Source organism: Myzus persicae, unplaced genomic scaffold (assembly GCF_001856785.1).
Source record: "Myzus persicae strain clone G006 unplaced genomic scaffold, MPER_G0061.0, whole genome shotgun sequence".
Classification (NCBI taxonomy): Eukaryota; Metazoa; Arthropoda; class Insecta; order Hemiptera; family Aphididae; genus Myzus; species Myzus persicae.
Window position 1 is genome coordinate 59,861 of NW_019101845.1, and position 15,474 is coordinate 75,334.

The following is a 15,474-nucleotide window of genomic DNA, read 5'->3' on the forward strand; positions in this document are numbered from 1 at the left end:
ATTTTAAACATATTAGCTTCTCGCTTTGTTATAGGCGAGACACGCTGTAAGGTGATTGAAATACTAATAAAAAAATAATTACGTGTTTTCAAATTTAATTTTACTATTCAGTATATTTACACGCTTCTACTTTGCAAAATTTAATTCTATGATCGGAAATATATAGTATTATTGCAAATTTGTACAGGTATTTACTTACTTAAATGTTTGCTCGGTTATTAATTCTTTTGATATCTGTACCTATTAAAATTCCCTCGATTGTCAGTATTTTCATTTTCTGTTTTATTAATTATCAAAACGTTTCGAGCACGGTTCTGTAGTCTGTACTATAATTATTTGTTTATCAATAATCCCTAGAATTTTTCATTTATGATTTGTGAGAACCTATTATTGTTAATTAGTTTCTAAACAATACAACGTAATGATAAATTAAACGGAGTCTCTGTTATTTAAATAATGGTTGCACGAGAGTTGATTCCCAGGCGTATGTTTACCAGTATTCTAGAGCAGCGTTTCTCAAACCATTCGGTCTCGAAATGTTTTTGATGGGTCTCAATTATTGAGGGCGATTATTTTAACCGTTAATGGATACCTCTATATTGTATAATAATGATGTGAAGTTCAACTAGACAGTATTGTATAATGTATGACATCGATTTTCATTGGATATGAATATATTTTTAGTAATCTTTATATTATTTTATTACGATTATGGAATATTTGTTATCTTATCGGTAAGAATGATAAAATTGATTATAAAAAAAATATTATTTATTTATGACATACTTGATTTTTTTTTTTTAGCAGAGGGTCGCGTACCCAATAAAGATTAAATTTATTGGTCGCCATTGCAAAAATTTTAGGAAACACTGTTCTAAAATATTCGAAGAAATGTATTCAAATCAAAGACCTTATACTCATACCAAGGTCTACGATTAAAAATATTCTTTTTACTTGAATACAATTTTAAACAGTTTTTGAAAAAAGTATTCTGAATAACTTTTTTTTTGTATTTTTGTATTCGCTAAAAATACTTTTTTTGAACTCATATAACAGTTTATTTTATAACAAATTTTTCTTTTAGTAGCCGGATACATGAAAAAAAAATATATGAACAATAATTGTTCTGTTTGAATGAAATAATAGAATATGATAAACCCACGTTAATTCCCAACTATTCCAAAATTGACCAAATTTAGTGAAGTTAAAAATAATTATACCTGCTTTAAAAGTATTCAAATACTCAAAAAGTATGTACTCAGAAAATATCTTTTTAATCGTATTTGGAACACAAAATAAAAGTGTTCTTTATAAGACTGCAGTCAACCTCAATCGAGATCGGGGAAATTAAGAGTTATTACGTATAAGAGTTTATTCTCAAATCCCATTTTGTTGTATCAATGGAAACTAAGGAAAAATATGTATTTAAGAGGGACAACATTTAGTAGTTAATGAAATAAAAAAAGTTAATTTTATTTTAATTAGTAATGATGGCATAATGCATAAAAATAAGACCAATGTCCAAATTTAATAACTAAAAATAAATATCAGGAGCCTTGACATCCAACTCCCCTATTGCGTCTCCTGGACATGAACATTATAATGGCCATGCTTCTGGATAACGCTAATTAGACTGAAGTCCGGAAATCAACGATATAGGCATATAGCCATGGCTTAAATATACAAGGTTATTGCAATAGTACCCCCACTATATCATTTTATCACGTTAAGGAATTAAAATGGCAGCGTAAGGGGACGACGTATACTGGCTATATTATGATATTATATACTATGATATGGACCGTACCCTTACGCTGCCATTTTATTTTTATTTGATAACAATTTGGCTATGTGCAATAACCTTGTATATTTAAGTCATGGATATAGCCATATAGGTACTAGCCAAATGTGCCATATATGTCCCCCCCCCGCAAATGAAATTGGGAATTCATTAATACAAGTGCCCAAGTCTCGGAAATCATTCCTAAATTCTAATCAACTCACCCTCCCAGATTTAAATTAATTTACGAATTTACGATCTTGTTATCTACAGTATTCGACACTAGACTTGAGCTAGCTACAGTCAGTACTCAAAAGGTTTATTGGCAACGGCGTCTAGCTACCATCTCTAGTTCTCTAGATATCATAAAGGTATAGCCCGTATAGGGTAAATATAGGTAGGCACCTAACCTAACCTGGTAATATGTTACCCCTGGCCAAGTTACATAAGTTTATATTTTGTTTTTGTACACAGCGTATAAGAGACAACGCAATATACCAAATCATTGATCAGTAGTTATAAATACTGTGTTTATTGTTTTACTCTATTAAAAATAAATAAATAAATAACTTTAAATATTAGTTATTAGTTATTACACAAACTTTAACTTATACAGACACATGCAATCGTAAAGTCAAACATTTAGTTCCATATTTTTATTTAATAGTTGTAACATAAAATTATACATTAAACATAAAGCAGTATCTAAATAATTATTTTAAACATATATATATGCATGTTATATATATATATATATATATATTAAATAGTATAGTACAAATAGATATATTTATGACTAGATTTGTGTTATGACAAGAATAAATATTTTTCTTATTTACAATCTAAAATGTTTTCATTTTATTTTTACAACTACACACATAGTTTTTTAATGCTAACAATACAATTATTTGTGGTTTTGTTTTGTGTTAATACAGATTATACTAACTGCCTAGTAAATTTATACAGTTGAGCAATTTTGTTTTATGTGGTACAGAGGAACTATAGTTAAGGAAAATGTTAGTCTGTTTGAAAAATAAACATCACAGCCAATTTGTACTCACCAAAATTCAGGCTGCATTTTTGGAACTTTAATTCAAGAGACTTAAACTCAAAACTAACCACCGATTAAATTAGAACTGGCAGTGAATGTAATAAAGCATTAAAAAAAATGTTTAAACTAAAATAAATATTTACAATTTAAATGTCTGTGTTTTTTTATTTTTAATGTTCATACTCTATGTATGCAAAAATTAAAATTAATTTTTATTACAACGAAAAAACTAAATTTATTATAATAATAATATAGTGTAACAGTGTCCACCTCCTCCCCAACCAACTATTTCGTACTTTGAATTTTCGGACAAACTGAAAACAGACTCGTACGTATTGCGCAAACGTTTTGGCATACCTATACTATTATAATATAATATGATAACATTGCCAATAATGATGATTGTAAACTCGGTTAAAAAAATCACAGACACAATATATGTATAAATATAATAATAATATATCATCGTAGAAATAATTAAATACAAACGAGGTGAGGGAAACAAAAATAATAATAATAATAAAAAATAATAATAATGAAGATGAAAAAAACGAACAAAATTGGACAGTACGAATAGATTTTTACACGTGGAAGAATAAAAATATGTATGTATATAGATCGGCGACGGGACGGCGCCCACACTGCCAGCTTAATAATATCATGACGTGTTTCTCGGCCACAACTTCGGACTTCCTCACACACCGTGTCCATCGCCCCTCCACACACACACACACACACACACACACACACATACATCATACATATATATATATATTATATATAGGTGGACTGTGTGTAGGTCGGTCTCCTCAACAGGGATGGCTCAAGTTGTACACGACCGCAAACAGCGTGCAAATGGCGTACACGCCGAGCGCGAACCACCATATCAACTGCTCGTGGAGCTTTTGCTCGAAGTTTTTTAACACCAGCAGACCGATGGTGAGACCGGCCAACGCGCCGGCTATGTGAGCAACGTAGCTGACGGGCGGAGCGTTCGACGATGGTTCGAAGGCGTAACGGCAGTACACTGCGAAACCGACGTCCACGCTGGCTGTGAAGGCACATGAAATAAGAAAAAGTAACATAGGTTATTTGGGTATATTCGAAGAACAAAGGGAGGGGGGAGGTCGGCTGTTGGTAGGACTTATCGACAGTGCACAGTAATAATATTATGGTATTTAATATATATTGTATATTATTATGCCCACAATTATTGAGCTTTAAGAGGACGCTACACTTGTACATTATGTTGTCTCCGTCTTACAAATGTGGAACGTAGCAAAAACTGTTTCGCTCGAAAAAGAACCGAGAGGGCTACAACTAAGTTGTCTTAGTAACAACTAAGAAACCAAATTTTCACCATGAATAGAGGAGAATTTTAACTGTATCGTTACCTTTTTTATTTTTTCGATAAGACTAATATATCAAAAGTTATTAAAGTTTGGAAAACGTACAAATATCAAATTTTTAAAAGCATTAGAACTTTTTTTTTTATTAATTATAATAAACAAATAAAAACGCTATGACACAGAAAATATTATCGTCTATATTATATGTATACTTTTGGTGTCTGTACTATGAATACAGATTGAGTGGTTCTATCTCGCGCAAAACAGTTTTTGTTAATGTTGTACATTTGTAAGACAGAGAAAACACGTGACGTCCTCTTGAATTCTTTATAATATATTATTATACCAACGATGACGTTGTAGGGACCAGTTCATAATTGTATTTTTATTTCGTTCTAAAGGAGTTCTTAAACATTTTTTTTAAACATATATTTTAAGTGAAATTGTTTTGTGGATTTAACAATTAATATATTCTCGTAAAATTTTAGATGTGGGTCACAAAAAATTCATAATATGTACTTAACACATGTGCACGCTTAACCATCGTTAGATAATATATACAACAGTTTTATGCACATCGACGTATAAAAAAATTCTTATTTTTATCCATATTGACTATATAATATAATATAGATAACTTACCGATGAACAGTATGCCAAGCAACCGAAACACACCAAATTCCATGTTGTTGTAATTCTAAAAAAAAAACTTAGATTTATTTGTCGTAACAATTTCCAAATCAAAAATAGCCGAAATACCGAGTTTGAGTATTTACTATTTATACTTAATTTACAAAAAATGGTTTATAGTATTTTATAAAAGTACACCAAATCAGTTTTATTTCGGTACATTTTTGTATATTTTCTTATTTAATATATTTTTATTAGATAAGTTTTAAAAATAATAAAATAAATGATCTTACCAACATAACGTTGGCCAAATGAGCAGCCAATAGAGCATACACTCCACCCGAAGCACCAACAAGATACACGTTACTATCAAAGACCGACGTACCCAAGGAACCTAGAACACAACATCATGATTAAACAAAATGTAATTATTTATTCCAATGGTTTTTGTAAAAGTTGTATGACATTTTATAATATAAAGAACACATAATATGAAGCTCTTTAAGTTGAATACATACCTGCTAACACACCAGCCATGTACACAACCCCTATCCGGAGTGAACCATGCACCATTTCTAATGGAAGACCCACAAGCAATTGAACGGTCAAATTGAATATCAGATGGACCCAACTAAAAATAACAATTACAGTTAAAAACGTACAAACAAATATTTAGGTATAGGTAATACTACTGTTCATTATTCGTATCGAAAAGAAAAATTTTAAGCAAAACTTCAACACTTACCCAACATGTAAGAACATGTACAGCATAAATCTCCACAATTGTTGTCGTTTGTCAGGTCTATATATGAACACACTGTCCATTGGCACAGGAGCGGCGACAGATGCCCATATGTCACCGGGAGCAGGTGTAGAACCCAAAGTTAGAGAGTAGTAATATAGGTAGGTTCCCAACTAAAATAGTGAACAGAAATACCACAAAAATCATAAGACACAATTAAATATTATACAATAAGTATATCGAAAACAATACACGTTGCTTGTACTAGTAAGTTAATCAGGATTTTTTTTAGGCGTTTGGGATACTAACATTTTCAAGTAATTTATGTCCATTACATTTTTTCTTATTATTAATAGGCATTTAAACATTATAATGCAAATTATTATAAATAATACAAACTAATTATTATTTACTACCTAGGTTAATAAAATAAAACAATTTTTAATTAATATTTTTTTACCATGTAGGGAGTCTGAACCTAAATCCACTACTTTCGGCCACTGATTTGTTTATTAGTTATTTGAAAATTATTTATTACTAAATTATTATAGACACTAATATTTTGACCTTCAAAACCGACCTAAACCTTTAAACTTAAAAAATGCTGTTATCAACTTACAAAATAAAACGTTATGTAATTATCTATTATAAATTAATATTTTATTTTATAGATAAATGTTATCCGTGGTTTCTATGATTCAATTATAAAATTATAAATAAATCTATTTTTCTGTCTTCAATAAAAAAAAAATAATAATAAATGAAATTTACAAAATAAATGATAATTTTTAATTAAATTTATATTTCCACTATATTACTTACATAATTATTTCCTTTAAATTTAAAGGAATCTAATTTAATTTGATCTAATTCATTTTTTTATTTGAATGTTTTTTTTTCATATTATTTTAACCTTAATTTATTCAATGCAAACAGTGGAAAATTATGTCATTATTCATCCTCTATTACATTTAAAAATTTAATATTACCTACTGGCTACTCTCACAATATTGTTTTATATTTACGTACACAAATATTATAACAATATTTATGATAAACAAAATACCATCTTTGAATATAAATTAAAAAATATAATTGATTGACATATATAATATTATGTTATAGGTCATACCTCATGCAGGCTGTATGTAAGAACCAAATCCTAAATCAGGTTATTCAATATTTTTAATATTTATAATTTCACTTACAATAATGAACTTCAACATGGTTATAAATACATATTTCTAATTTTGTGTAAGTTTGCTACCTGCAACTAATTGTTAAATTTTAAGCCTAATTTATGGGTACTTTTATATTTTAATGATATTAAGTTAGTAAACTGCAGTATTCCAAAGAATTCAATTTATTTATTTTAATCCAATGAGTCTAGATACTAACGACATCTCCTACATAAGCATTTGTTCATCAGGTAAGGTTTCCGGGTTCAACACCCCCCCCCCTGATTTAACAATTTTAAAGGCTTATTGGAAAACTTTTGTTTAGTTTATAATTATATTGTTTACTTGATTTTTTTTTGAGACCATAGAACACAGGCCCCCTCCCTCCAGCATTTTATTTTAGTTAACCTTTGCTTATGTAATAATAGATAATTGTTTGATTAGTCCCTGCTTTAAAATATGAATTCTGGAAAAAAAGATCAAGGAAAAAAGAACAATTTTTAAAAATTTAAAATATATTAATTGATTATGAAATTTAAAAAAATACATAAATTTGTAATTAGTGTGTAAAGTGATCACTTACGGCGCACCTATTTACATGGCCTTAATATCGGTCCGTATCCCCAATCCCATTAAGAAAAATGTATATTTAATTTAATATTTAAAAATATTGAAATATATTTTTTTAAATATATTTCTTTTGAAAACTCTTGTTGATTTTATTTTATAAAATGATATGAAGAAATTTAAATAAATAATAGTATATCTTTCATTCTTCATCTTTATACCTATAATATAATAATTGCAATATTTTTTTTGATTAGTATATTTAAAATTTTTAAATAATTTGTGCATAGTAACTAGTATGTCACCTCTGTACAGTGTACACACTAATAGAAAATTTACGTATTTATTAAGTTTTCATAATCAATAAATATTTTTTTTAATTGTTTTTTTTCTGTTCTGTTTTTCCATGTTTTTTTTAGTTGGTGTTTTTTTTAACTATTACCCTAAAATAATGTTTGATAATAATGATAAAATAATTTAAAAATTTTAGTCCTGTCACAATTGTAAAAATTACGTTTTAATTGTTAAGCGTAATACATTTTATAACTTTTTATCTTCAGTCATATAAATAACATATTTAAAAATGTATATTTAAACTTAATTCTTTCTATTATAAATAAACGGGAAACGGAGTTCATGAGGAAGTAAGATAATGTTAACCCTAAGCGTTTTTAATGTGCCAAGTTTCTGAAGGCATTGAAATTTGTAGTAGGTACTTGTATATGTATATATTTTTTATTTCGTCCATCGTGGTTTAGCATGAATCGTGAATGTGTAAATTGTAAGTTGCCATGTTATATGGCAAAATTGAAGAACACATAGATTTGTTAGTATTTTATGTTATTATTATTCGGTAATATTTAATTACAAATAATTTACGGTGTTAAATTAGGTAGATATAGGTACTTTAAAGTGTATCTATAAATCAAAATGCATCAGGTAAATGCAATATTATATCTAGGATACCTATGGATACCCTACTGTAATATAATTTGAATACAAAATTAAATCCAGAAATGAAATCATTTTTAGATATTCTATTGTATTCAAACATAGTGTTATTTTAAAACGAACTGCATATGTAACATATATAATATAAATAAAGTTTTTTTTTGGGACAAATCCCAGACTGAATAAGAGCACGTGTCCCTTTTGATTTACAGACGTTTCGATTTCCGGCATTACGTTTCTTGTGGGTGTATTATAGTACTTTTACGACACACAAAAATAGACAGTATATATATTCATACTACGGAATAAGGATTTTATATATTATAGAACTGTTATTATACATGTTACATTGTGTGTATTTTAGAAGGAAATATTTACCAAATAACGTAAATAATTTTATAATTTTATTTATACGTTTTATTATTTTTATAAATAATAGTATGAAATATTACTACTATATTTATTACATTTATTCTTTACTATATAGAGTATACCTATTACCTACCTAATATCCATTTAGAGTTTGATGTTATTGTAAATTGCACATTATTCGGAGGAACTACATATTCTAGTAATATTAAATATTAGTTATTGTTATAAGTTAAGACATGGTACATAATTATGCTATTTCATTTTGACTATTTAAACTAAATTTATATCTGCAGTATATGTAATTATAATTTACAGTTAAATAAACTGTAACGGTTAAATTTAAAGTCTATTATCATCCATTTCCGTGATGCATATTTTTATATACCTACGTATTATATAATAATATAAAGCAACGATAGAACTAATCAAATAATTCTCATCAACGTTTTGGACTGACAAGTTTCTAAGTTTGTGTTTCTAGTTCCACAAAATAACTAATCATAATAATATCAATAACTCACATTTTGTTCGTCAAGTTTTCTTTCTACATGAATACAACCAGCATAAAATAATGTATGTGGCGTTGCATTATTTTGCATGAAATTCGGAATATATATGTAGAAGATATTGCAAGCTGCATAATATATGGAAATAATAAAGGAATTAATCACTCGAAAAATCCGGTGGGGATTATGCCTTTTTAGAAAGGTAGACAGCTGTAAACAGTAAATGGTTTTCTGAAAATAGGAAATAGCCTGGGTCTCGTTTACCCCAAGGGTATAATTTAACTCGCGTTTGACATCTGTTACAATTTCTTTTTCCTTCTTTACTTCTGCTCTCTACACAGGCCACGTGCCACATGGTGTCTAGTACACATAGGTATTAGGTAAACATCGGAAATCATTAATGATGGTTATTTATTAGTATACTATTTTTAATGACGCGCAATTTGTTTTACTAAAGTCTTCAAAAAAAACTACTTCTGCAAATATTATAAAAAAAGTACTTGCTTTATAGAACATTAATATTTCGGTTGTAATAAAAAAATACTCTAATAGTCTAATACTTTTCTAAGTATTAAAATAAATAGTTCATTGTTTATGTGCATACCTAGGTAATGATCAACTAGTATATCTCTATATATACAATATTTTTTTTTTATTAATTAGCTTTTAGTCGGCAACTATGACAGTTCGACAATATTATCAATACATACAAAATATATTATAGTTCTGAAATATTTTAAATAAATCGACTTATATGTAATTCAATTTTACCCAACTGTAAATGCATTTTGTGTGCATAGAGGCCCATCCCTTTTTTATCTACTTTTGTAGAATCTTAAATACCTATAGTACCTACATAATATTATTGTTTTATTTAATTACACTATAAACACGGGTTTCTGCAGTATTTGTGCTTTCACGCCAGATTTATTTAACCCCCAAACCCCTCCCACACAACCACAACATTGACTAATTCCTGGTTATGTTACTGTACATACAATACAATATAAGTATTGAAGTATTAATAATAAAGGATATTAGCAGAATTTATAGCAAACAGATTTCATTTTAAACTTACCTCAAAAATTGTAATGAGTAGTATAAAGAGTGGCGGCGGGCAACAGCGATAGTTGTCTGCATAATATTTCCGATCTCTTTCGTCCGTCAAGAACTCCTCTGCCACAAGACGTACCATTCTATAAAAATAAATATAACATTAATAAATGTAGACGAATGCAAACTTAGAACATATACTATTGTAGTATAATATGAACAAAAAATACAAAAGACAGACAGAAATGATAATCATTACATAAATGATAACGCAAAAGTCATCGATGTGACATAGATTTTGAAGAATGGAAACAAATTAGTTACAGAAAATAATTCAATTAAATAGTCGACAGTTTATCATGATCTAGTAAACTTTGGATTAGAAATTTATTTAATTTACGGCGGTTGCGTTTTAAGGTCGACTGTTAATAGTGTGTTCGTGTTTAATTATAATAGCAAAATATGAACCATCGTAAATCGTTAACTTGGATGATCAATTTTCCTGAGAATATACAAGTGATTTTGCTAATTAATAATTATATTAAAAGTAAAACACATTTATCTGATAATATGGTATTATAAATTACCAACAATATAAAAATATCAGCGATAACGACAACCAAGTAAGCAAAATTATTTTATAGTAGATTTATTCAAAGTGAGCTTATTATACATTTTATTATTTCTTCAATATAATGCTGTTAAATGAATGCATATAAATACAAGATGGATTATGCAAATTATCAGACAAGAGCAATTAATATATATGTACAGATATAGATAGATAGACAGATATATGTATATATTTTTTTTAATACTAAATTTAAACAATTTGCAGAAGGTAGAAAAAATATCAGGTATTACATAACTGAAATGCCTAATAACTAATAATAATTTTACACACAGGTAGTTAGGTAAATGTGTGAGCTTACTTTTGGCGTAACGTTGGTTCTTGGAATATAATATGAAAATCGTTTTCGCTGTTAACTTCTTTGTCCCTGTGATGAATGGCACATTTAAAACTCCGCCTCCTTTTTCCGGACATCTAGAACAAATATTTTAATGAGTACATCTGCTGTTCTGTGTAAAACAATACGTTTTAAAATTAATTTGTATCGTTCAGTGTATTACAAACATAATTTCGTGAGTACATATAGGACCCACATAGGTACCTAATACACTTAGTGATATTATTGTATTGTATCTAATGAAATATTGTAATATAATATGTATTAGGTACTGTATTACTGTACAAGGTATATTATTATTTCATGTTAGAAAATTTACAGTTTTATGTATAATTTGAATTCTTCGGTCACCTTGTGGTTAAAATATGTTCCAAAAAAAAAGGTTTTATTTGTCTTTTATTAGTTCTTACTATCTATAGCCAAACTAATATCCTTGTTATTTTTCAACTTTATCAAGAGTTCTTAAATGCGTAATTAATCATTTTTCGTTAGATTAAATTATTCATTTATAAGTGCAGAAAAAAAGTGCAACGAATAAAATACATCGATGACTAAAAATTATAACATAATATATCAATAATGATTAATATTAGTATATAATTACTACATTAAAAGATTTAATTTCAAGCATAAAAATTAATAGGTACCTAATTAAATATATTTGATTGAAACATTTAGAACGAAATTATTTCCATTTTCCATCCTATAAGTTATAATCACTTATGAATAATCTACTTTAATATTTTACACATTAATAATTTACAATTGACATTCAATATAAGATAATGTTCATTTTTCTTACATACACAGTGATTTATACGGTTTTAACTATATGTCTGTATAGTATATGTTTTTTAATTTCTTTGCGATAGACAAACAACTTTTATGTAATGGGATAATTCGTTGATATGGTACTATAATAATATAGAGCATTGTATTTTTATTTTTATTAATATTATTCAAAATGCCTTTTAACATACATACAAGTATAAGCTGGCTATGTTCCCGGCGCCAGTTTTTTTTTTATTTAGAATTCACAGTAGTGCTTCGAACTGAACAGTAGAGCTGAAGAGGGAAAGGACAAAATCGTTTCGGCACGATTGTCCAGGCTACGAGTCGCATATGAAATGAGGGCCATCTTGCCAAAAGAGAGAAAAATACAAAAATTTTCGTGTGCGTGTGTGTATTTTATGGAACACTTATTATTCTCAAGATTCCCTGGATGAATTACGACCAAGTTATGGAAATATTTCCGTTGTCGGTTCGATTAAGAATATAATAATATGTAGTTTAGGAATGCGGAGAGAGAACGCAAAGAACTATAAACGAATAGCTGGAAAAATATAACCAACGTAAAATAAACAACAGTTCACAATTAAACCCCATTAAGACATATATTATAAAGCTCTACAAGCTTTTAATAATATTAATATTTTTTTTACCTAAATAGTATGTAGTACTTGCATATTACAAATATCACAACAAGGCACCAGTGCAGTCGCTACACGTGTAAAACAGTAAAGTGTAAGTAAAACTTACACTTGTGTTATTTAACAAGAATTGGGCTATTAAAATGTGGAAAGACTCAGCACGTCATCTACAACCAATTCAAAAGGCCCTTAAGAGTTTAGTTTAGAGTGTTTAGACTGTAACATTTACTTAAAGAAGTACTCTGGAGTAATCAAATCTGCTTTCAAATAATTGTCTTTAGGTATTGAAAATATTTATTTATTTTCGAAAATGTATATTGTTTCATCGAGAAAAATATTTAGTTTGGTACAGAATAGTTCAATAGTATTACTTAAAATATTGTGCAGGATTATGCGACAAGAACAGTGGTTTTCGATTTTTTTGTCAAATAGACTACGCAGATCAATGATGACCAAAATGAACAGATTTCTATAGAACTAATTATTTTTACCTATGATTTTCCAAAAACAGCATATTTTTGAAATATTTACTTATAACTTGTAAGCATTACAATATATAGAGGCCGTAGTCCTCCTTCTTGATATTATATTTGTTGCCACTTTAAGCCTTGGACAAGAGTGTTCTAGTATACTATTATAGTAATAGTAATAAGTATAGGTAATAAATATTAACTAATAAATAATAAGTGTATTAAATTTTAAACACTCGTCGATGAAGTGACGTTTGAAATGGAAAAAGTAATACATAAATATTGTCATAGATATAGGTACTATAAAACTATAATAAGTTTATGCCTTGTGAGAACCGGAGATCGTAATTTCATAAATTCTTATTAATAAGGAGCGCCTTCAATTGCCGCCACTCCTCAAGTATGCATTAATAACTCCGGCGTGGTAATTTTTTATGTTCTCGTGGACCGAAGTTAATTATTTGTTGTTAAATAAAGACATCTATATAAAACCTTTTAACCTTATAATTAAATCACACTCATTTAGTTGTCGATATCGATTTACAAACAAACAGTACCGTTATTCAAAACATTTATACCGTTTATTTAAATATCTACCTAGTCTTTAAATAATACAATTTTTTTATTTTAATACTCAATTCAAGTAGATATACATTATAGAAATAGAGTTTGAGTAGTTTAATTTTACGCTCGATTCATCGTATATATAGTATATATAGTCGTAGCGTAGGTAATTCATAAGTTTCGCCTTTGTATTTATATTAACCAAAATATTTTTTAATTAGAGTTCGCTGCGCTTGATTGGCAATATGCTTGAAAAAACCAAAATGCTCCTATGGGAAAAACTCACGAATTATCATCGGTTAAAAAACAAAATTTCTAATTACTGTTTACGGCGAATTGTGTAATACCGAATACACTCTCTCATCACAGGCTTGTCGGTGTCACGGACGGTCATGGGTACATCCTCTAGTTAAGAACGCTAAAAAGTCTCTATGGTGAACAACATATTTTTTCATCGTTCTCATTATTCTTATTATTCACTTGAACGATTACGACTAGATAGGCTAATGACGTAACCCTTCTTGTGCGTATAGGTACGTTAATCAGAGTATTTTCCCGTCGACTTCAATTTGACAATTTGTTACACCCAGTATACAAGAATGACTGAAATTCTGAATATTATAATAAAGCCATATTCTAATATGAACGCATAAACAGCAACAGTGAAACACCTAAACATATTTTGTATTTTACATGTGTCATGCGACTATACGAGTTGATCCATTTAACGGAAGACACTTATTATTTTTAAAATTACTCATGTTTTTGAAAATATTGTTTTTACGTCATTTTAAATTGCTAAAAAAAACATTTTTAATATTTTTATTATTTTTTAAGAATAAAATGCATTTTTAAATTTGTATTCGGAAACTGAATATTATTTGGTGAATCGTATTTAGTTAAGATTTCGGGTATGAAGTTTATAATTTTATAAGTCAAAAAACATAAATTGTACATAACAAGAAATATTATGCTTTTAAATAAGGAATTAAAAAATATATATTCTTATTAAAAGAAGGTAAAAAATAAAATAAAAATGACAACAAATTATAATAGTTTTTTAAATAATTGGTGACTTACTTTAAATGGGTCGCTCGGTCTATTATATAATATATGTATGTCAGTAATGTAATATATATTAGGGAGTAGGTAGTGCAAAAGGGGGAAAGATGGTTTTTTCAAAAACAAATTTGACAAAAATTAGAATCTATTTTATGATGTCCACGACAAATTTGGGTTATTTTTGGAGTTGAAGATTAGACGATGAGCAATGAGTGTCTAGTACGGAAATAGCCAAACAGGAAAATGTAACATTTAATGACATATTTCGAATCGTTAACGGTGTCTTGCATTCGAAATAATCGAATGGTTTGACTAGAGAAATGTTTTTCGTTATTCAAAGTCTAAAAGTTTAAAAATACGATAGTTTTTTTTTTATAATCCAGTGAATTTGAATATAGTATATATAGATAGAATGCAGCACAATGCGCAAGCGGAATTGTATAGTAAAATATATTATTATGCAGGTGTTACTGACTACAGTCAATACATTGCTTTCATAGGTTGGGAATCTAATAAGATGTTACGTATATGATATATATCATATATGCAACGGATAAATAAACACACACAGTGTATATAGGAGTGAATAATACGACTTGGCGAGTCTTCTATCGGATTTATCGGTGGTGTCGGGTGCAGTATGGTAGTGGTGGCGGCGGCGGCAAATCAAAACGACAAGGTCGCGCGTCGTTTTATTATTGATTTTTTCTTTCTTTTTGTTTTGTATTTTTCAACGGTCGAAGAGCACACGACACGTGAGACGAAACGGGTCTGGCCAACTGGCTCGCATACGGCATACGT

At 28.3% G+C, this 15,474-nt stretch overlaps 1 protein-coding gene across 2 annotated transcripts in view; it reads right to left on the bottom strand.

Annotated features, from left to right (window-relative positions):
* Nucleotides 1–2,856: 2,856 nt before the first annotated feature.
* LOC111030574 (protein rhomboid-like) overlaps nucleotides 2,857–15,474 on the bottom strand; it is an 86,904-nt gene continuing 74,286 nt past the window's right edge. For both annotated transcript variants that reach the window (XM_022310127.1, XM_022310128.1), the window contains 7 exons: nucleotides 11,112–11,224; nucleotides 10,205–10,322; nucleotides 5,556–5,725; nucleotides 5,329–5,441; nucleotides 5,104–5,204; nucleotides 4,823–4,877; nucleotides 2,857–3,882 (listed from right to left, as the gene is read on the bottom strand). In XM_022310127.1, the coding sequence (XP_022165819.1) occupies nucleotides 3,641–3,882; nucleotides 4,823–4,877; nucleotides 5,104–5,204; nucleotides 5,329–5,441; nucleotides 5,556–5,725; nucleotides 10,205–10,322; nucleotides 11,112–11,224 (912 nt within the window). In that variant the 3' untranslated portion in view covers nucleotides 2,857–3,640. The remainder of the gene's footprint in view (nucleotides 3,883–4,822; nucleotides 4,878–5,103; nucleotides 5,205–5,328; nucleotides 5,442–5,555; nucleotides 5,726–10,204; nucleotides 10,323–11,111; nucleotides 11,225–15,474) is intronic.